General features: G+C 37.6%; 1 protein-coding gene across 1 annotated transcript; it reads right to left on the minus strand.

Annotated features, from left to right (window-relative positions):
• Window positions 1-572: 572 nt before the first annotated feature.
• Window positions 573-1526, minus strand: LOC101288548 (tetratricopeptide repeat protein 9C-like). The gene has a single exon (XM_033421137.2). The coding sequence runs from the start codon at window positions 1487-1489 to the stop codon at window positions 974-976; it is 516 nt and encodes a 171-aa protein (XP_033277028.1). The 5' UTR covers window positions 1490-1526; the 3' UTR covers window positions 573-973.
• Between the last annotated feature and the right edge of the window lie 23006 nt (window positions 1527-24532).

Genomic DNA, 24532 nt, shown 5'->3' on the forward strand with positions numbered 1-24532 from the left:
CCTCACCGTTTCCCTCCTCTTTAAGGAAGTGAGCTCTTGCAAAATACAAGGGGGCGGCTAACAGGTAAAGAACAGATCTATGTTCTTATCCTGTTCTTTTATGGTATTGTTTCTAGAAGACTTGGTAAACTGTCTTTCCTATGTTTTTTTAGAGAAATGAGCATACTATAGATGTGCATCTATTAAAAATTAAAATGTTTACGAGTGTTTTTTTGGCATGAGGGCTTTTAAAAGATTATAAAATATATACTTAAATGCTTGACTCCAGAGGTTTTAAGACAGAAGGGTTTAATTAAAAAAATAAATAAGTATACTATACTAGTGATCTGAGTGTGAACAATAGGAAGGACTAGAAATTACCAAGAGAAACAAGAGGAGCTAGATACTTTCGTGGGGGAAAAAGAATCTGAATGTATGTGGAACATTAAGAAAAAGGAATTATTTTAATCAAGATGGTTAATTTGAAATCTTTCATTCTGAGCCGTGTGGGTCCAATTTATAATTGTCTAGTTTCACAGTATATATATTTGCCAGTTTGTGGCCTGTGTAACTTTGGCTTTGGGCATCTGAGGAAACGAAGGAAAAAACTCCTTTCTTCCTTCCTTATTACTTCATCCTCTGCTAGCGTTCTCCTTTGTAAATGACTACATCTACCAACATCTATCATTAAAATCTGTGCCAAAGATATGATTAATTCCACCCATAACTGATGAATGTTTTCTGGTTGTATTTCTCAAGGCAAATGTCCCTAATAATACCACATATTAAAAGCCATATAAATACATAGATGGAGAAACAAAAACAGACACAGGCTATGTAAGCAATAAAGAGTTTGTGCAGAACTAGAAACAAAATAGAAGTTCACCTCTGTCAGAGGTATGGGGTTAATTTCTCTTGCTGAGGCTCAGGTTTCCCCTTGACGGGTCTTTAATGGTTCACCTAAGCTCCAGTGGAGGGGTATATTTCTTCTTTGTTAAGCAAACATGCCCAGGTAGAGCTGCTTCTCTTTCCGATGGTAGCTGCTGAGTTCTGACTGCATTAGCTGAAGGTACCGCCGGACACTGGCGTCTTTTGGCTGCCTATTGACAGCAGCCATGAGGTAGTGCCGAGCCTGGTCATAGTTCTGCAGGTGGAAAGAGGCCACCCCAGCCCGATACAGGGCCTTGGCATTATCAGGCTGTCGTTCCAGGACCTTCTGACTGTATTCTTTCACCCGTTCATAGTTTACTGGCTCCATCTGAAGAAGACAGGCAGCTAAGTTGTTGTAGCAGTCTGTCTGGGTGGTGTGCAGTACGTTTTCCTGTTCAGGTGTGAGGGCCGGGCCCTGAGGTCCCAGATTAGGTATCGGGGAGGGCAGACTTGGATCCAGACCCCGCAGCTGCTGCAGAGCTCGATGGTACCCACACACAGCATCTCGGCACTTCCCTTCCCGGTAACATTGGTTTCCTTCCTCCTTGTACAGCTGGGCCTCCTGCAGGCGCTTCTCCATAACTTTGTCACCCAGTGCTCTTGAGGAAGTGGGAGTGAAAGAGCAACCGAAGCTCTGGGGATAGGAGTGAAATAACCGATTTTGTTAGCCCACTTAAAAAGGCAAGAAATTCTCCTTCTCCAGGAGGCCTCTCAGGGAATGAGGTTTCCTTGATTCTACTACAGCCCCTTCCTTTCTTCTCTGCAGTTATTTTTCAATCTCTAGACGTGCAGGGGATTGATCAGGGAGAGGACGTGGGAGGAGTAAAGCCAGAGATTAATCAATTTCCTAAAGCGGTGACTCCGGTGTAAGGAGCCTCCACGAAAAAGCGAAGGCCGTACTACAAAATTCAACCAATGTTTGGTTTTTTGTTTTTTGTTTTAACATCTTTATTGGAGTATAATTGCTTTACAATAGTGTGTTAGTTTCTGCTTTATAACAAAGTGAATCACTTGTACATGTACGTATGTTCCCGTATCTCTTCCCTCTTGCATCTCCCTCCCACCCTCCCTATCCCACCCCTCTAGGTGGTCACAAAGCACCGAGCTGATCTCCCTGTGCTATGTGGCTGCTTCCCACTAGCTATCTATTTTACATTTGGTAGTGTATATATGTCCATGCCACTCTCACTTTGTCCCTGCTTACCCTTCCCCCTCTCCATATCCCCAAGTCCATTCTCTAGTAGGTCTGTGTCTTTATTCCCATCTTGCCCATAGGTTCTTCATGACCTTTTTTTTTCTTCTTAGATTCCATATATATGTTTTAGCACACAGTATTTGTTTTTCTCTTTCTGACTTACTTCACTCTGTATGACAGACTCTAGGTCCATCCACCTCACTACAAATAACTCAATATTGTTTCTTTTTATGGCTGAGTAATATTCCATTGTATATATAACCAATGTTTTTTAAAAATAGAAAATATCAACCAGTTGTCTGATTGAACCTGCATACATTTGCCTTCTATTTCTCATTGTCCTCCTTTCCTAAGAACCTTTTCTTCTTTGTTTTTGTTTCACCTTATATTTTTTTTTCTATTATGCTTTCTTCTCACTCTATTTTGAGGCCCCACTTAAAACAAGGGTTTGTAGAAAACATACTCCTAACTATAGAGTGTTAATTCTAGAGGGTGCTTCAGAGATTATTTAATTCAGTCCCTCCAATTGTATAATCATGCTCAGTTGTTCAAGGTCACACAGCTAGTTGGGAACAGAGTTTAGATTAGACCCTTGTAATTCGGACTCTATTTTTAGTCTTCCTTCTGTTATTGTCACACTATATGAAGCATTAGAGGAGATATGACATTTATTTATTCATTTATTCCCCCAACAACCCTGTGGGTTAAGTACTATTATCCCTATATTACAGATGAGGAAACTGTAGCAGAGAAATATGGAGTAACTTGTTCAATGTCTTTCGCTAATAAATGAAAAGCTTAGATTTGAACCTGGGCAGCTTACCCCAAAGCCAACACTCTGTGGAACACCTTGGATAAAGGTTCCTGCCCAAGAACAAAGAGTTAAGGTTTTTTCTCTACAGATTAAATGTTTAAGAGTGTCTGGAATGGTTAATAATAAACTTAGCAAGATTAAAGCTTATATTTCAGGATAGTCATTAATCAATCTGGAGACTAAATTCTGCCCCAGGCACTTTATTCAGTTTGACTTTTTATTTATTTAGAATCAATGTTATTTATTTATTTATTTTTGGTTGTGTTGGGTCTTCATTGCTGCATGTGGGCTTTCTCTAGTTGTGGTGAGCGGAGGCTACTCTTCATTGCGGTGTGTGGGCTTCTCATTGCGGTGGCTTCTCTTGTTGCAGAGCACCGGCTCTAGGCATGCGGGCTTCAGTAGTTTTGGCACGTGGGCTCAGTAGTTTTGGCTCGCAGGCTCTAGAGCTCAGGCTCAGTAGTTGTGGCGCACGGGCTTAGTTGCTCCGCAGCATGTGAGATCTTCCCGGACCAGGGCTCAAACCAGTGTCCCCTGTGTTGGCAGGTGGATTCTTAACCACTGTGCCACCAGGGAAGTCCCAGTTTGACTTTTCAAATTGAAAGATAGTTGACAAACAATGTATCAGTTTCAGGTGTACAACAGAGTGAGTTATATACATTGTGAATTGATCACCATGATAAGTCTAGTAACTATCTGTCACCATACAAAGTTAATATGATGTTTTTTACTGTATTCCCTATGCTGTACATTACATCTCTATTAACTTATTTATTTTATAACTGGAAGTTTGTACCTCTTAATCCCCTCATGGATTTGCCCAACACCCCACTCACTCCCCTCTGGTGACCACCAGTTTGTTATCTGTATCTAGAGACTTTCTTTGCTTTGTTTTGTTTGTTTCTTTTGTTTTTTAGATTCCATATATAAGTGAAAACATACAGTATTTGTTTTTCTCTGTCTGACTTATTTCACTAAGTATAATAATACCTTAGCAAAACCTCTAGGTCCATCAATGTTGTCACAAATGGCAAGATTTGATTCTTTTAATGGCTGATTACTATTCTATTGTGTGTGTGTGTGTGTGTATGTGTGTGTATATATATATATATATTTATATATACCACATACCACATCTTTATTCATCTATTGATGGATATTGCTTCCATATCTTGGCTATTGTAAGTAATGCTTCAATGAACATAAGGATGCATATATCTTTTCAAATTAGGGTTTTTGTTTTCTGATAAATACCCAGAACTGGAATTGCTGTATCATATGGTACTTCTATTTTGAATTTTTTGAGGAATTTCCATACTGTTTCCCACAGTGGCTGCACCAATTAACATCCCCACCAACAGTGCACAAGCTTCTCTTTTCTTTACATCCTTGCCAACACTTTTTTGTAGTCATTTTGATAATAGTCATTTTGACCTGCATAAGGTGGTATCTCATTGTAGTTTTGATTTGCATTTCCCTAATGATTAGGGATGTTGAGTATTTTTTCATGTGCCTGCTGTCCATTTGTATGTCCTCCTTGGAAAAATGGCTGTTCAGGTCCTCTGCACATTTTTAATCTGATTGTTTTTCCATATTGAGTTGTGTGAGTTCTTTGTATATATTGGTTATTGGGTGTATCATTTGTAAATATCTTCTCCTATTCAGTAGATTAACTTTTCATTTTGTTGGTGGTTTCCACAACTGTACAAGCTTTTTAGTTTGATGTAGTCCCATTTGTTTATTTTTGCTTTTGTTGCCCTGACCTGAGGAGACAGATCCAAAAAATATATTATTAAAACTGATGTCAGAGAGCATACTACCTACGTTTTCTTCTAGGAGTTTTATGGTTTCAGGTGTTACATTTAAGTCTTTAATCTATTTTGAGTTTATTTTTGTATATGGTGTAAGAAAGTGATCCACTCTCATTCTTCTGCATATAGCTGTCTGATTTTTCCAGCACAATTTATTAAAGAGACTGTCTTTTCCCCATTATTTATTCTTGACTCCTTTGTCATAAATTATTTGAACATATTAGCATGGGTTTATTTCTGTACTCTCTATTCTGTTCCATTGATCTGTATGTCTGTTTTTGTGCCAGTACCATACAGTTTTGATTACTACAGCTTTGTTATATAGTTCAAAATCAGGGAGCATGATCCCTCTAGCTTTGTTCTTCTTTCTTAAGATTGCTTTGGCTATTTAGGGTCTTTTGTAGTTCCCTGCAAATTTTAGGATTATTTGTTCTAGTTCTGTGAAAGATGCCATCTATATTTTGACAGGAATTGCATTGAATCTGTAGATTGCTTTGAGTAGTATGGACATTTTAACATTAATTCTTCCAGTGCATGAGCATGGTATATCTTTCTATTTATTTATGTTGTCTTCAATTTCTTTCATCAGTGTCTTATAGTTTTCATTGTATAGGTCTTTCATATTCTTGGTTAGATTTATTCCCAGGTATTTGTTCTTTTTGATGCAATTGTAAATAGGATTGTTTTCTTAATTTCTATTTCTGATACTTTGTTATTGGTATATAGACTTTGGGCTTTGTTCTTCTTTTTCCAGTTCTTTTAGGTGCAAGGTTGGATTGTTTATTTGAGATTTTTTCTTATTTTCTGAGGTATGCCTGTAGCACTATAAACTGCCCTCTTAGAACTGCTTTTGCTGTGTCCTGTAGGTTTTGGAACATTGTGTTTTCATTTTCCTTTACCTCAAGGTATTTTTTTTTCTTCACAATCCATTGGTTGTTTAATAGAATGTAGTTTAGCCTCCACATGTTTGTGTTTTTTCCTTGTAATTAATTTCTAGTTTCATACCACTGTGGTAGGAAAGGATGCTTGATGTGATTTCAACCTTCTTAAATTTATTGAGACTTGTTTTGTGGCCTAACATGTGATCTTAGCTGGAGAATGTACCATTTTCACTTGAAAATAATTTGTTTTCTGTTGTTTTTCAGTGTACTGTTCTATTTATCTATTAAGTCCATTAGTCTAATGTGTCATTTAAGGCCAATGTTTCCTAATTGATTTTCTGTCTGGAGGATCTATCCATTGATGTAAGGGGGTATTAAAGTCTCCTACTATTATTGTATTATTGTCAACATCTCCCTTTATATTTAATACTATTTGCTTTATTTATTTACATGCTCCTATATTGGTTGCATAGATATTTACAAGTGTTATATCTTCTTCTTAGATTGATCCCTTTATGTAATGCCCTTCTTTGTCTCTTGTTATAGTCTTTGTTTTAAAGTCTATTTTGTCTGCTATAAGTATTGCTATCCTAGCTTTGCTTTTCATTTGCACGGAATATCTTTTTCCAACACTTCATTTTCGGTTTGTGTGTCTTTAGATCTGAAGTGAGTCTCTTGTAGGCAGCATATATATAGGTTTTTTAAAAATTCATTCAGCCATCCTATGTGTTTCGATTGAAGCATTTAGTCCCTTTACATTAAAACTAATTATTGATAGATATGTACTTATTGCTATTTTGATAATTTTTTCTGGTTATTTTTGCAGTTCTCTGTTCATTTCTTTTCTTGTTCTTTTTCCTTGTGATTTGATGACTTTCTTTAGTGCTATGTTTGTGTTCCTTTCTCTTTATTTTTGTATATCTGTTATAGGTTTTTGGTTTGTGGTTACCATGAGGTTCATTTATAACAACCTTTGTGTATAGCAGTCTATTTTAAGTTGATGGTTGCTTAAGTTCATGCACATTCTAAAAGCACTACATTTTTACTCCCTCCTACCACACGTTTTATGTTTTTGGCATCATATTTTACATCTTTTTATTTTGTGTATTGCTTAACTAATTATTGTAGCTATAGATGATTTTTACTACTTTTGTCTTTTAACCCTCATACTAGCTTTATAGGTGGTTGATCCACTACTTTTAGTGTATGTTTGCCTTTACCAGTGAGATTTTTTCCTTCTTAATTTTCTTATTTCTAGTTATGACCTTTTCTTCTCCTTTTAAAGAAGTCCCTTTAACATTTCTTGTAAGGCCAGCTTACTGGTGATGAACTCCTTTAGCTTTTGCTTGTCTAGGAAACTCTTTATCTCTCCCTCAATTCTTAATGAGAACCTTACCAGGTAAAGTATTACTGGTTGTAAGGTTTTTGTTTTTGTTTTCTTTCAGCACTTTGAGTATATAGTGTCAGTCCCTTCTGGCTTGTAAAGTTTTTGCTTAAAGATGATCTGATAGTCTTATGTGGGGGTGGGGGGGGTCCCTTGTACATAACTAGTTGTTTTCCTCTTGATGCTTTTAAGATTCTTTCTTTATCTTTAACATTTTGCATTTTAATTATAATGTTCCCTTGGTGTGGGTTACTTTGAGTTCATCTCCTTTGGGACTCTCTGTGTTCCTGGACTTGTATGTTTGTTTTCTTCACTAGGTTAGGGAAGTTTTCAGGCATTATTTCTTCAAATAGGTTTTTCTGACCTTTTCTCTCTCTTCTTTTTCTGGAACTCCTAAAATGTAAATGTTAGTATGCTTGATGTTGTCTCAGAGATCCCTTAAACTATCCTCATTCTTTTTTATTCTTTTATCTTTTTGTTTTTCTGATCAGGTGATTTCCACTACCCTGTCTTCTAGATTGTTGATCCATTCTTCTGCATCCTCTAATCTGCTGTTGATTCCCATTAGTGTTTTTTTATTTCAGTTATTATATTCTTCAGTTTTGATTGGTTCTTTTTTATAATTTCTGTCTCTTAGTTGAAGTTCTCACTGTGTTCATCCATTCTTCTCCCAAGTTTGGTGAGCATATTTATGACTGTTACTTTGAACTCTTTATTTGCTTTAATTGCTTATCTCCATTTCATTTTGTTCTTTTTTGGGGGAGTGGGGGGATGTTCTTTTGTTTGGAAGGCATTCCTTTGTCTCCTCATTTTGCCTAACTCTCTGTGTTTGTTTCTATGTATAATGTATATCAGCTACATTTCCCAGCTTTGAAAGAGTGGCCATACGTAGAAGGTGTCCTGTGGTGCCCAGTGGCGCAATCTCCACCTGGTCACCAGAGCTATATACTCCAGGATACCCCATGTGTGGGCTGCACGTGTCCTCCTGTTTTGGTGCTGCAGGTACACTGGTGGGTGAGGCTGGTCCCTGGCCAGACTGGCTGAGAGGTTTGGCCACAACTGTTGTGGGCATATGGGGCTGGTCCACCAGAGCAGGAGCCACTTTGGAGGAACAAGGGTCAGCAAGGGTTGCTGACCAGGTGGGGTGGAGTGAGAGCCTTTGGATGGCAGATTGACTTTTTTAATTAGCTTCACAGCATGAGAGACTTTTCTGAGATCCAATCTGAAAGCTGCCTGTATCCATAAAAAACAACTTAGATCATCTTGATTTATAGAAAGTTTCTCAACTTCAACACTACTGTATTTGGGATTGAATAATTCTTTATGGGCAGGGGGAGGGTGCTCACCTGTGTACTGTCAAATGTTTAACAGGATCCCTGGCCTCTACCCAATAGGTGCCAATAGTACCCCCTTCCCCAGTTGTGACAAACAAAAATATTTGCAAACATTGCCAAATGTTCCCTGGGAAAAAAATTGCCCCCTGCTTATAGAGTAGGGGAACAAGCCATCCAGGTATCCAGGATTTAGGCCCACAACCATATTCACTGGATCCAAACCTCAGTAAACTGTACCTCTGAATCTAGCCTCTTCACTATTTCTAAAGGCAGGCTCATGTCCACTGACATGGTTTGTTAAAGCCAAGGAGTTGAAGCAATGGTAAACATATATTATGCATATACCATATAAACTTTATATTGTATAAGGTCTTTGAATACCATGCATCTGTTTTTGACTTCACTTGGTGTTTCACTAACTTTCTTTATTTCATTTTAACTGCCTTGTCAAAGGGTCCCTAGAAGGATAAGAACTTGGTTTACTATCACATTTTACAGTTAAAACTGCTTTAAAGTTATTTATAATTCTGTGACATTTAGAGATCACACCATTAATCTACCTAAGACATATTTTTAAAATATTTTTAAAGCTTAATCAGGTTGGAATCTTTTAACCAATCTTACTGTATTCAGTTTTTTGACTACTCCAGCGCAACTTTGTGTTCAGTACATATAAAGACAAACAATACTTAAATGATCATTTTCTAAGTAATTCAGATTACCCAATATTTATCCATTTTAAAAATGGTTAGAAGTACAGTAAGGTTAATCTCAAAAACATTTATAATGATAGGTCTCAGAATAAATTTACCAATTTGCCATGAGATATGGCTAGACTTTGCTTATTAATGAATGCATCAAGAATTTCTCCTTTACATTTATATATTTATCTTTGAAAGTATGTTCTACAGGGTATCAATCCTCTCATTCCTTAGGGATACTAAACATGGCCCCATCAGACCTGTTGCCAATCTTGGTCACCACAAATAATTAACCCCATCATGAAGCATTTTAAATATGTAAAGGTTAAAAGATCATAAAAATGAGACCATATGTCCAAACATACCACGTGTGCTTTGGCAAAGGAAATGTACATGTTAAGACAAATCTTAACAAGCCTGCCAGAGAACTAGATCAAAACCAGAACAAAAAGATTCTTTTCATATAAGCTAAGTATTTCCCTAGTACTTACTCCCCGAGGTTAGCCAAGATGAAAGAAGCCAATCTACCCATATATCTGCCTGGCAAAGCCATCTTCTTTCATAATTGAAAAGATAAAAGGCCTAGAACTCTGTATTTGGGGAGGTGAATTGCCTTGGTCCAAATCCTGGCTTCACCACTTAACTCTGTCAGCATCTTAACATGTTGGCAAGATACTTAACATCTCTGAGCCCCAATTTCCTTATCTATAAAATGGAAATGATTATATTTTTCTTCTGGAATGTTTTGAGGATTAAACAAGATAAAGTGAAAGTGTTTAGACTTTTTCCTGGCACATAAAGAAGGTTGCTGTTCTTACTGAGAAAACAAAGGTACATCCATTCTCAGGAATGCTAACATTTTGGTGCCCACTCTTACTTATTTCAGATTATGCTCCAAGGAAACACTGGATATAAAAAGTTGCATCCAGTCTTGCTAGGTGGCTTTTTCACCAAAGCCAAATCAAGGAAGAGCACATATAGCCAAAACCTAGTCATGCACAAGCCTTTGGGCTCCCGGTTGGGGAGAGGGGGCATCTGCACTAGTATGGGGTTTATCTCACTGAAGTTAAATAGCTGGAGACTTCTTGAAGATCAGCACCAGAAAGAGCAGTTAAAAATGGAGATGTTCGAATGAGTAGGGAGTGGCTTCAAACTATGCAGGACATGTGTTCAGTGACTCAGAGTAGCCTGTATCCCACTTATGTTGGTTGAATAAGTCAAACATAAGTCAAAACCTCGGAAGAAGTTAGTTTTAGATAGCCAGTATTTGGGCTTATCAATGTCACACTTTCCATCATTTAGAACCAATTATCTAGTGCTTTTTATACTATTATTGGTCAAAACTGTTAAATTAAAAATTGTTAAAATAAAAATTCACTCTAATATTTAGCTAGGTAAATGAAAATTAATTTATGTAACCCTCAAGAAAAAAATGTAGTTCCCCATGCATTTAATTTCTTTTAAATTTAAAAATAAATATATAGAAATATTCCAGGCATACAAAAATGTATAAAGGATAATACAGCAAACTTTCACTGAGGGTGAGGGCCGTCAAGGGTCCCAGCTTTAATCTGGGGTCTCAGTTGCTTCTCCATATCTTACTAGCCGCCTGTCCACCCCCCTTCATACCCAAGCTTCAGGGCACAGAGGTCATCAAATGCCTGAGCGGCTGAAGATTTGGCATCAGTTTCCCACTCTGATTTCTTTGCGAAACTAAATGAGCCATAAATTTAAAAGACGTATGAAATACTTCATTCAGCACTCTACATGCTTTTAGTGGGAAATTTTTTCAGGATATCTAGCCCCTTTATTATTTTTTAATCAAAATATACTCACTGTTATGAGTTTAAAATTGTTTTTAATTTCATTTTATTTATATGTTTGTGTCTGTCTGCATTAAGATATGAATGCAAATAAAGACAAAATGACCATGAGCTGAATTGATATTCTTTAAATCATTGTAAAGATACAGTTTTCCAAGATAGAGTGTAATTTTTGTATTTGAATGTATTTTTCTTTTGGGCTTCCCTGGTGGTGCAGTGGTTGAGAGTCCACCTGCCGATGCAGGGGACACGGGTTCGTGCCCCGGTCCGTGAAGATCCCACATGCTGCGGAGCGGCTGGGCCCGTGAGCCATGGCCGCTGGGCCTGCGCATCCGGAGCCTGTGCTCTGCAACGGGAGAGGCCACAACAGTGAGAGGCCCACGTACTGCAAAAAATAAATAAATAAATAGAAATATTCCAGGCATACAAAAATGTATAAAGGATAATACAGCAAACTTTCACTGAGGGTGCAGGCCGTCAGGGGTCCCAGCTTTAATCTGGGGTCTCAGTTCCTTCTCCATAAGCTGCCCGTCCACCCCGCTTCATACCCAAGCTTCAGGGCACAGAGGTCATCAAATGCCCTGAGCGGCTGAAGATTTGGCATCAGTTTCCCACTCTGATTTCTTTGCGAAATTAAATGAGCCATAAATTTAAAAGATGTGTGAAATATTTCATTCAGCACTCTACATGTTTTAGTGGGAAATTTTTTCAGGGTATCTAGCCCCTTTATTTTTTTTTAACCAAAATATACTCACTGTTATGAGTTTAAAATTTTTTAATTTCATTTTATTTATATGTTTGTGTCTGCATTAAGATATGAATGCAAATAAAGACAAAATGACCATGAGCTGAATTGATATTCTTTAAATCATTGTAAAGATACAGTTTTCCAAGGTAGAGTGTAATTTTTGTATTTGAATGTATTTTTCTTTAACATCTTTATTGGAGTATAATTGCTTTACAATGGTGTGCTACATTCTGCTTTGTAACAAAGTGAATCAGCCATATATATACATATATCCCCATATCTCCTGTCTCTTGCGTCTCTCTCCCACCCTCCTTATCCCACCCCTCTAGCTGTTCACAAAGCACTGAGCTGATCTCGCTGTGTTGTGGGGCTGCTTCCCACTAGCTATCTATTTTACATTTGGTAGTATATATAAGTCCATGCCGCTCTCTCACTTCGTCCCAACTTACCCTACCCCATTCCCGTGTCCTCAAATCCATTCTCTATGTCTGCGTCTTTATTCCTGTCCTGCCTCTAGGTTCTTCACAACCTTTTTTTTTTTTTTTTAGATTCCATGTATATGTGTTAGCATACGGTATTTGTTTTTCTCTTTCTGACTTACTTCACTCTGTATGACAGTCTCTGAGTCCATCCACCTCACTACAAATAACTCAATTTCGTTTCTTTTAATGGCTGAGTAATATTCCATTGTATATATGTGCCACATCTTCTTTATCTATTCGTCTGTCGATGGACAATTAGGTTGCTTCCATGTCCCGGCTATTGTAAACAGTGCTGCAATGAACATTATGGTACATGACTCTTTTTGAATTATGGTTTTCTCAGGGTATATACCCAGTACTGGGAATGCCGGGTCGTATGGTAGTTCTTTTTTTACTTTTTTAAGGACCCTCCGTACTGTTCTCCATAGTGGCTGTATCTATTTACAATCCCACCAACAGTGCAAAAGGGTTCCCTATTCTCCACACCCTCTCCAGCATTTATTTTTTGTAGATTTTTTGATGATGGCCATTCTGACTGGTGTGAGGTGATACCTCATTGAAGTTTTGATTTGTATTTCTCTAATGATTAGTGATGTTGAGCATCCTTTAATGTGTTTGTTGGCCATCTGTATATCTTCTTTGGAGAAATGTCTATTTAGGTCTTCTGCCCATTTTTGGACAGGGTTTTTTTTTTTTTGATATTGAGCTGTAGAAACTGCTTGTAATTTTGGAGATTAATCTTTTGTTGGTTGCTTCATTTGCAAATATTTTCTCCCATTCTAAGGGCTGTCTTTTCATCATGTTTATGGTTTCCTTTGCTGTGCAAAGGCTTTGAAGTTTCATTAGGTCCCATTTGTTAATTTTTATTTCCATTTCTGTAGGAGGTGGTTGAAAAAATATCTTGCTGTGATTTATGTCATAGTGTTCTGCCTATATTTTCCTCTAAGATTTTTATAGTGTCTGGCCTTACATTTAGGTCTTTAATCCATTTGGAGTTTATTTTTGTGTATGCTGTTAGGGAGTGTTCTAATTTCATTCCTTTACATGTAGCTGTCCAATTTTCCCAGCACCTCTTATTGAAGAGGCTCTCTTTTCTCCATTGTATATTCTTGCCTCCTTCATCAAAGATAAGGTGACCGTATATGTGTGGGTTTATCTCTGGGCTTTCTATCCTGTTCCATTGAACTAGTCTCTGTTTTTATGTCAGTACCATACTGTCTTGATTACTGTAGCTTTGTAGTATAGTCTGAAGTCAGGGAGCCTGATTCTTCCAGCTGAGGTTTTCCTTCTCAAGATTGCTTTGGCTATTCGGGGTCTTTTGTGTTTTTATACAAATTATGAAATTTTTTGTTCTAGTTCTGTGAAAAATGCCATTGGTAGTTTGATAGGGATTGCGTTGAATCTGTAGATTGCTTTGGTTAGTATAGTCATTTTCACAATGTTGATTCTTCTAGTCCAAGAACATGGTATATCTCTCCATCTGTTTGTATCATCTTTAATTTCTTTCATGAGTGTCTTACAGTTTTCTTCATATACGTCTTTTGTCTCTTTAGGTAGGTTTATTCCTAGGTATTTTATTCTTTTTGTTGCATTGGTAAATGGGAGTGTTTCCTTAATTTCTCTTTCAGATATTTCATCATTAGTGTATAGGATTGCAAGAGATTTCTGGGCATCAATTTTGTATCCTGCTATTATACCAAATCCATTTATTAGCTCTAATACTTTTCTGGTAGCATCTTTAGGATTCTCTATGTATACTCTCATGCCATCTGCAAACAACTTTTTTTGTTTGCAGAAGAGAAACTTCTTACTAACAGAAGTAAAGTGAAAGCTTTACTTCTTCTTTTCTGATTTGGATTCCTTTTATTTCTTTTTCTTCTCTGATTGCAGTGGCTAAAACTTCCAAAACTGTGTTGAATAATACTGGTGAGAGTTACAACCTTGACTCATTCCTGATCTTTCTGGAAATGGTTTCAGTTTTTCACCATTGAGAACGATGTTGGCTGTGGGTTTGTCATATATGGCCTTTATTATGTTAAGTTCCCTCTATGCCTACTTTCTGGAGGGTTATTATAAATGGGTGTTGAATTTTGTCAAAAGCTTTTTCTGCATCTATTGAGATGATCATATGATTTTTCTCCTTCAATTTGTTAATATGGTGTTTCACATTGATTGATTTGCATATATTGAAGAATTCTGGCATTCCTGGGATAAACCCCACTTGATCATGGTGTATGATCCTTTTAATGTGCTGTTGGATTCTGTTTGCTAGTATTTTGTTGAGGATTTTTGCATCTATGTTCATCAGTGATAGTGGCCTGTAGTTTTCTTTCTTTGTGACATCTTTGTCTGGTTTTGGTTTCAGCTTGATGGTGGCCTCGTAGAATGAGTTTGGAAGTGTTCTTCCCTCTGCTATATTTTGGAAGAGTTTGGTAAGGATAGGTGTTAGCTCTTTTATAAATATTTGATAGAATTCGCCTGTGAAGCCGTCTGGTCCTGGGCTTTTCTTGTTGGAAGATTTTTAATCACAGTCTCAATTTCAGTGCTTGTGATTGGGCTGTTTATATTTTCTATTTCTTCCTAGTTCAGTCTCAGAAGGTTGTGCTTTTCTAAGAATTTGTCCCTTTCTTCTAGGTTGTCCATTTTATTGGCATATAGTTGCTTGTATTAATCTCTCATGATCCTTTGTATTTCTGCAGTGTCAGTTGTTACTTCTTTTTCATTTCTAATCCTATTGATTTCAGTCTTCTCCCTTTTTTTCTTGATGATTCTGGCTAATGGTTTATCAATTTTGTTTATCTTCTCAAAGAACTGGCTTTTAGTTTTATTGATCTTTGCTATCGTTTCCTTCATTTTCATTTATTTGTGATCTGACCTTTATGATTTCTTTCCTTCTGCTAACTTTGGGGTTTTTTTGTTTTTCTTTCTCTAATTGCTTTAGGTGTAAGGTTAGGTTGTTTATTTGAGATGTTTCTTGTTTCTTGAGGTAGGATTGTATTGCTATACACTTCCCTCTTAGAACTGCTTTTGCTGCATCCCATAGGTTTTTGGGAGTCATGTTTTCACTGTAATTTGTTTCCTTGTATTTTTTTGTTTCCTCTCTGATTTTTTCAGTGATCTCTTGGTTATTTAGTAGTGTATTGTTTAGACCTCACGTTTGTATTTTTTACAGATTTTTTCCTGTAATTGACATCTAGTCTCATAGCATTGTGGTTAGAAATGATACTTGATATGATTTCAATTTTCTTAATTTACAAAGGCTTGATTTATGACCCAAGATATGATCTATCCTGGAGAATGTTCCATGAGCACTTGAGAAGAGAGGTATTCTGTTCTTTTTGGATGGAATGTCCTATAGATATCAGTTAAGTCCATCTTGTTTAATGTGTCATTTAAAGCTTGTGTTTTCTTATTTATTTTCATTTTGGATGATCTGTCCATTGGTGAAAGTGGGGTGTTAAAATCCCCTGCTATGATTGTGTTACAGTCGATTCCCCTTTTATGGCTGTTAACATTTGCCTCATGTATTGAGGTGCTTCTATGTTGGGTGCATAAATATTTATAGTTGTTATATCTTCTTCTTGGATTGATCCCTTGATCATTATGTAGTGTCCTTCTTTGTCTCTTGTAATAATCTTTATTTTAAAGTCTATTTTGTCTGATATGATGACTGCTACTCCAGCTCTCTTTTTATTTCCATTTGCATGGAATATCTTTTTCCATCCCCTTACTTTCAGTCTGCATGTGTCCCTAGGTCTGATGTTGGTCTCTTGTAGACAGGATATATATGGGTCTTGGTTTTGTATCCATTCAGCCAGTCCATATTTTTTGGTTGGAGATTTAATCCATTTACTTTTAAGGTAATTATCGGTATGTGTGTTCCTATTACCATTTTCCTAATTGTTTGGGGTTTGTTACTGTAGCTCTTTTCCTTCTCTTGTGTTTCCTGCCTAGAGAAGTTCCTTTAGTATTTGTTGTAAAGCTGGTTTGGTGGTGCTGAATTCTCTTAGCTTTTGCTTGTCTGTAAAGGTTTTAATTTCTCTGCGGAATCCGAATGAGATCCTTGCTGGTTTGAGTAATCTTGGCTGTAGATTTTTCCCTTTCATCACTTTAAATATGTCTTGCCACTCGCTTCTGGTGCGCAGAGTTTCTACTGAAAGATCAGCTGTTAACCTTATGGGGATTCCCTTCTATGTTATTTATTGTTTTTCCCTTGCTGCTTTTAATATTTTTTTGTTGTATTTAATTTTTGGTAGTTTGGTTAATATGTGTCTTGGTGTGTTCTCCTTGGATTTATCCTGTATGGGACTCTCTGCACTTCCTGGATTTGATTGACTGTTTCCTTTCATAGTAGGGAGTTTTCAACTATAATCTCTTCAAATATTTTCTCAGTTGCTTTCTTTTACTCTTCTTTCTCTGCAACCCCTATAATTCGAATGTTGGTGCATTTATTGTTGTCCCAAAAGTCTTTAATACTGTCCTCAAATCTTTTCATTCTTTTTTCTTTATTCTGCTCTGCAGTAGTTATTTCCACTATTTTATCATCCTGGTCACTTCTCTGTTCTTCTACCTCAGTTATTCTGTATTGTTTCCTTCTAGAGAATTTTTAATTTCATTTTTTGTTTTGTTCATCATTGTTTGTTTGATGTTTCATTCCTCTAGGTCCTTGTTAAAAGTTTCTTGTATATTCTCCATTCTATTTCCAAGATTTTAGATCATCTTTACTATCATTACTCTGAATTCTTTTTCAGGTAGACTGCCTATTTCCTCTTCATTTGTTTGGTCTGGTGAGTTTTTACCTTGCTCCTTCAACTGCTGTGTGTTCCTTTGTCTTCTCATTTTGCTTAACTTACTGTGTTTGGGGTCTCCTTTCACAGGCTGTAGTTTTGTAGTTCCTGTTGTTTTTGGTGTCTGACCCCAGTGGCTAAAGGTGGTTCAGTGGGTTGTGTATGCTTCCTGGTGGAGGGGACTGGTGCCTGTGTTCTGGTGGATGAGGCTGGATCTTGTCTTTCTGGTGGGCAGGACTACGTCTGGTGGTGTGTTTTGGGGTGTCTGTGACCTTATCATGATTTTAGGCAGCCTGTCTGCTAATGGGTGGGTTTGTGTTCCTGTCTTGCTAGTTGTTTGGCGTAGGGTGTCCAGCACTCTAGCTTGCTGTTTGTTGAGTGGAGCTGAGTCTTAGCCTTGAGACAGAGATCTCAGGGAGAGCTTTCACCATTTGTTATTACATGGAGCTCAGAGGTCTCTGGTGGACCAATGTCCTGAACTCGGCTTTCCCACCTCAAAGGCACAGGCCTGACACCTGGCTGGAGCACCAAGACCCTGTCAGCTGCAAAGCTCAGAAGAAAATGGAGAAAAAAAGAAAGAAAGTAAAAAGGTATAAAGTTATTAAAATAAAATTTTTTTTAATTATTAAAAGTAAAAAAATTTAAAAGTAAAAAAAAAATAGAAAAAAGAACAGAGAAAGAAGAGAGCAACCAAACCAAAAAATAAATCCACCAATGATAACAAGCACTAAAAGCTACACTTAAAAAAAAAAAAAAAAGGACAGACAGAACCCTAGGGCAAATGGTAAAAGCCAAGCTATACAGACAAAATCACACTAAGAAGCATACACATACACACTCACAAAGAGGGAAAAAGGTTAAAAAAAATATGTATCTATATATATATTAAAAAAGGAAGAGGGGCTTCCCTGGTGGCGCAGTGGTTGAGAGTCCGCCTGCTGAGGCAGGGGACATGGGTTTGTGCCCTGGTCCAGGAAGATCCCACATGCCGCAGAGCGGCTAGGCCCGTGAGCCATGGCCACTGGGCCTGCGCATCCGGAGCCTGTGCTCTGCAACGGGAGAGGCCACAACAGTGAGAGGCCCACGTACCGCAAAAAAAAAAAAAAAAAAAAAAGGAAGAGAGCAACCAAATCCATAAACAAATCTACCAATGATAATAAACTTTAAATACTACACTAAGATAAACATAAAACCAGAAACAAATTATATGCAGTAAGCAAACCCCAAGTCTACAGTTGCTCCAAAATTCCACCATCTCAATTTTTGGATGATTCCTTGTCTATTCAGGTATTCCACATATGCAGGGTACATTAATTTGATTGTGGAGATTTAATTCACTGCTCCTGAGGCTGCTGGGAGAAATTTCCCTTTCTCTTCTTTGTTCGCACAGCTTCTGGGGTTCAGCTTTGGATTTGGCCCTGCCTCTGCGTGTAGGTCGCCTGAGGGCGTCTTTTGGGAAGTCTGAGGTCTTCTGCCAGCATTCAGTAGGTGTTCTGTAGGTGTTGTTCCACATGTAGATGTATTTCTGCTGTATTTGTGGGGAGGAAGGTGATCTCCATGTCTTACTCCTCTGCCACCTTGAAGGTCTCGCCTTGAATGTATTTTTTAATAGTTCGAAAATAACAACTAAAAGGCAATTAGTCATTTTGTTGTTACTCAGTGAATGTGAGCTCTATCCAAGCTATCCTATTCCTTTCCAAAGGTCTTCTAGGATATTTTCCCAGTTTATAAATTCCCCATTCTAGGGTAAATTGTCCTTAGAGAATGGAATGTGCATGCTGGCAAATCCACTTAGCCTTCTCCATCTCACCTAAAGTATGTTAATAAGGAAATTCATTCTCTCCCTCTCTCTTTGTGTGTGTGTGTGTGTGTGTGTGTGTGTGTGTGTGTGTGCGCGTGCGCGTGTGCGTGTGTTATCAAACCTTAGAATTCCAATAATTTCCTTAGGCAAGTGTGATGATTGTACAACAGGCAAGTGTGAACTGGTAGTTTTAGTTTCCCAGGGTTCAGACGAGCCCTGGTGTATCATCAGGTGGTAAGTCTCACATTGCTAACTGTCTTTGTTGAGAACAGTGACCTACACTCCTCTGTGTGTGCTCCTGGCCAGCTAAAGGCTGATACCTCCTGCCAAATTTCTCCTTGGAGTACCTGAACTCCAGCTCTAACATCATTGCATCCCATTCAGAGCTACCTTGGCCCCTCTGCATGGGAAAGGGAGGAAGAAGGTATTCTATTCAGTTTTAAGCTGAGGAAACTGTGTCTCAAAGAGGTTAATTTTTATGAATTCAAATAGTAAATGGTAGAAACAAATTGATTCTAGAGCTCATGATGTTTCACTATACTGGAAATATAAAAATGCAGTTTTGTAAAGAGCTGACAGCCAGTAATTCAGTAACTGAGTTTAAAGGTGTTTCAAGTAGTTGGGGTTTCACTGGCTGCTTGTGGGAGGCCTGATTTGTCTGAAACAGTGCCTGGTACATCGTAACTGTTACATAGGTGTCTTCCACTTGCCACCGCCACAAGCCTGGCCTTTGAACAGCTTAGGTGTCATAAGTACGTCGTAACTATCATGTGTACACTACTCTTTCTTGGATCTAGACTTAAGAAGGGGGACAATTCTCTTAAAATATAAGCAATTTTAAGCCGGTGAGAATTTCTGTAAACTGGAGTACTGTTTCTATGACACTCAGTGAGGCCACAATAATGTCAAGAAACAAAACTATTTCTATGACCCCCATCTGTATAAAAGGAGATTAGATCTCTGTAACACTCGTTGTTATCTTTAGCCCTTGATGTGGGCTTCTTTATCTCTGCCTACATAAAGATATCAAGTTATAAGTAGCTTGTGGATTCAGACCAAGACGCACTCATAGAGTCTACATCATTTGGATAAAGGCTTGACAGAAGCATCCCTCTGGAATATCTATTTGAAGGAATCTTTTTAGGGAAATAATAATATAAACAATGTCAAAGGAAAATTAGTTAAAGCATCCAAGGTGACACATTTTTAAATATCTTAATCTCCTCAAGTAACAATATCAATAACAATATTATCAATGATAATATACAATCATGAGAGCTGTTTCTTAAATCAGATCTACAAAGAATTTATATCAGGAAATTCTTCCTATTAGCCTGACTCAACTTTCTTCCTATTTTCACCTTATTAAGATTGCAGAGGTTACCATCCCCAAAGTATTTTTTTCATAACCAACCCAAGATTTTTTAATACAGTTTAAATTCTCTCTCTTTCTACTTTTCTCTTTTATCTGAGGTAGTGGTTTTATAATGACCACTACAGATTTTTAAATATTTTAAGAGCTACCATCTCAACGATATGTGTCATAGAAAACTTGTATTATCAATTAGGTAGAGCATTTATAAAATTGGTGAATAAATTAATAATTATTTTGATTCTCTAATGTAGAAGCTTATCTAAATGACTTCATATTTAGGAAATTCATGTTATTATAGTCTTAGAAAATTAGATGGCTATTTTCTTGGTAGTGCTGAATTTGAATGTTTGTGAATAAATCTGTTTTAAAAATGAGAATTTCAAGTGTCTCTGTAAAAATAAATATATAAGTATGTTTATATGCATGCATGCATACATACAACTACACATATTGTTTATAAGTTTAGTCCAGGTACAAAGAAACCACTAAAATATTTCCATAATATCTCTGCCATTTAGAGTTCAAAACAATATTTCTACAATACTGACCTCTATGCAGCTAGTGCCCTGCTGCCAGGACAGGTGAGCATGTTCTGTGAGTCCTGGCAAGTAGAATGCTATGGACACTTCTGAAAAACCACCTGGCCCACCACTTGCAAAGCAACTCATAGGTTACCAATAGCAGGAATCCCTAACTACCCTTAGTGCAAAGGAAAGAAGTGGATCTAGGGCCACCCATTAGAAGTTGGAACCAGTGAGAGTCTGTCCTGTCCTGAGGGAGCTGGAACTATAAGGAAACAGCACTGTTGCAGGAAATTCCACTGAGGCAGGGGAGGAAGAATACCCTGGTTTCTCTTTCTTCCTTTCTCCCAGTATCCCATCATAGACTGACATTAGCCAAACACAGCAGGAAGCTAGTTTCCATGGAAGCCTGAAAAAACAGCTTGCCAGAATGCCCTCTCCTTTCCACTTCTCCCCCAGCTGGGGGAGGGCAGAGAAAGGGCAAGCAAGGGATCAGCACAATGACCAACAAGCTTTGAGAAATGCTAGGTTAAACAAAGAACACTGATTTCTTAACTATAGGATTTCTCATATCACTATGATTCTGCACAGGAAGGGTATAGTATGTGGTTGAAAATGGAACTCATGCCAGAGTATTGCACAGAACAAGGACTACCCTTTGAGAAACTCTATCTTCAGTTAGACTAACCCAGGAGAACAGTACTGATCTTGTGGAAATTGCTCTGAAATTGGTTGCAATAGTAAATGTTCTAATAGACACCATCTAGTCTCTTCTTGGGGAAAACAGTGAAGAAAATTCCGTATGAAAGTAGATAAGAGTATCCATGTGGCTTTTTCTCTGCTTCCCATAGGCGTCATTCTAGAATTTGCTTTTTGTTAATAATCCTTGCACCCAAGACCCTGGCATTCTGGACTTTGAAGTCTCAAACTAGAGATTAAACTGTCAAAAAAATGACCCTCTTCAAGGACACCATTTGGGGGATGTCTAGCTTCTTATGGGCTCTTTACACTGGTTTTCAGCTAATATAATTTAAGGTGGTTTACCAAAACTGATCCATCCACTGGACATTCAAAAGACTGGTGAAGGCCAGACATTCTCAAGGGGTAGAAGAGGCAATGAAAATAAAACACGTGAAGCCTGATGTTTTTCTTCATGCTTCTCTTACCATAGACATTTAAGAAAACAAAAACAAAAATAAAAAGTAATTACTGAAAACTCTTACAGGAAAACATAGGCAGAACACTCTATGATATAAATCACAGCCAGATCCTTTTTGACCCACCTCCTAGAGAAATGGAAATAAAAACAAAAATAAACAAATGGGACTTAATGAAACTTAAAGCTTTTGCACAGCAAAGGAAAACATAAACAAGACGATAAGACAACCCTCAGAATGGGAGAAAATATTTGCAAATGAAGCAACTGACAAAGGATTAATCTCCAAAATTTACAAGCAGCTTATGCAGCTCAATATCAAAAAAACAAACAACCCAATCCAAAAATGGGCAGAAGACCTAAATAGACATTTCTCCAAACAAGATATACAGATTGCCAACAAACACATAAAAGGATACCCAACGTCACTAATCATTAGAGAAATGCAAATCAAAACTACAATGAGGTATCACCTCACACCAGTCAGAATGGCCATCATCAAAAAATCTACAAACAATAAATGCTGGAGAGGGTGTAGAGAAAAGGGAACCCTCTTGCACTGTTGGTGGGAATGTAAATTGATACAGCCACTATGGAGAACAGTATGGAGGTTCCATAAAAAACTAAAAATAGAACTACCATATGACCCAGCAATCCCACTACTGTGCATATACCCTGAGAAAACCATAATTCAAAAAGAGTCATGTACCAAGTGTTCATTGCAGCTCTATTTACAGTAGCCAGGACATGGAAGCAACCCAGTGTCCATCAACAGATGAATGGATAAAGAAGATGTGGCACATATATACAATGGAATATTACTCAGCCATTAAAAGAAACAAAATTGAGTTATTTGTAGTGAGGTGGATGGACCTAGAGTCTGTCATACAGAGTGAAGTAAGTCAGAAAGAGAACAACAAATACCATATGCTAACACATATATATGGAATCCAAAAAAAAATAAAAATGGTTCTGACGAACCTAGGAGCAGGACAGGAATAAAGACTGAGACGTAGAGAATGGACTTGAGGACACAGGAAGAGGGAAGGATAAGCTGGGACGAACTGAGAGAGTGGCATGGACATGTATACACTACCAAATGTAAAATAGATAGCTAATGGGAAGCAGCCACATAGCACAGGGAAATCAGCTCGGTGCTTTGTGACCACCTAGAGGGGTGGGATAGGGAGGGTGGGAGGGAGATGCACGAGGGGGGAGATAAGGGGATATATATATATGTATAGCTGATTTGCTTTGTTATAAAGCAGAAACTAACACACCATTGTAAAGCAATTATACTCCAATAAGGATGCTAAAAGAAAAAAAAGTAATTACTGAAAGCTATCATGGCACGATTTGCTGAGTCACTGAATTCAGATTTTTTTAAATAGACCTGTTTATTTCTAGAGGACTGTTTATTTTTAATAGAGATGTGACTGTTTGAATCCAAGTGGGGTTTTTTGGTCCTTTTATATATCCTAATGCTAAGGCTGTGTCAAATTAACAGATAGCTGTGTATCAGACACAAAGAAATAGTAAGAAAAAAGACAAAGTTTAGGGGCACTCTTAGCTTTATTAGAGTTCTTTAGTTGAAGAATTCATGTGCTGAAGATATTGCAAAAGACTTTTTAACTTAGGATCAAGACAGATTTAACCCTGGCCCCTCTACTTAGTAGCTGTGTGACCTGGGCTGGTCACATATTGTTTCTGATCTCCAATTCCCTCATCTGGAAAATGAGAATGAAAATGCATGTCCTGTATCCCTTAGGTCATCGTTGAGAGACAAAAGGAGATCATGTGTGGGAAAATACTTCTAAATTATCTGTGGAAGAAGATGGCCAAAGAAGAATGTACACTTCCTCTGGAATTATGCCAGAGGCCTTAACATGCTAAATATCTAAAAATTGAACTCAGCCTTCTTCCTTTCCTGTCCTCGGAGACTTAAGTTTTCTAAAAGTAACTCATAAAATTAGTGCTCCACTGGAAATGCAGTTTGATTTGAGTAATATCAGCATTGAGATGCCCCTTGGAGGCCAAGGGTGTTTCCTCTTTCACACTGCTGTGAACGACATTCATGTGGTCCTGAAAATTACTCCAATATCCCAGGTCTCTAGACTGCAGGTTTTTTCTTCTGATTTACCTAGATATTACCTTCCCCATATCTCTGCTTCCCCATATCTCTGATATTACCTTCCCCATATCTCTGCATATTACCTTCCCCATATCTCTCCCCATATCTTGTGAATTATTCTCTCCTGCCCAAGCCACATTCTTGACAGTAGACATCAAGTTAATTGCTATTCCTTCATGTATGATGCTCCAAGCCCTCTGAGTAACAGCACTTCATTAAACAGAGCTACTCTAGTCTTAGTAAAATGACAATGGGTCACACCATAAAGATGGAATTTTTCCAGAGATCTGAATCATAGCATCAGAATTGACTGCAGAAATCATCTTCCCGAATGGTTTATAAGATTTTTTAATAGGACATGCCTTTTATAAAATGAAATCATGGGTAGAGCACCATATAAAAATAGATTTAGTCAAAAATGCTTTGGCTGAAGAGGAAGGCAGAACCCTAACATATTACTCAGTCTTCTTATTTCTTTGAAGATACTAAGGTTCCACTAAACCATTTGAAAACTACTTTGTATAGTCCAACCTCCTCTTCCCTCCAGTGTTTCACTCCCTCCTACAATATTCAACCTTTTAGCACTCCCAGTGATGTCTTTCCTCCCAAGGAAGGCCATCTTATTTTTGGACAGCTTTAGTTGTTTGTTCAGAAAGTTCATTTGTATGTTTTGTTGGTTTCC

This window comes from Orcinus orca, chromosome 3, assembly GCF_937001465.1.
Source record: "Orcinus orca chromosome 3, mOrcOrc1.1, whole genome shotgun sequence".
Taxonomy (NCBI): domain Eukaryota; kingdom Metazoa; phylum Chordata; class Mammalia; order Artiodactyla; family Delphinidae; genus Orcinus; species Orcinus orca.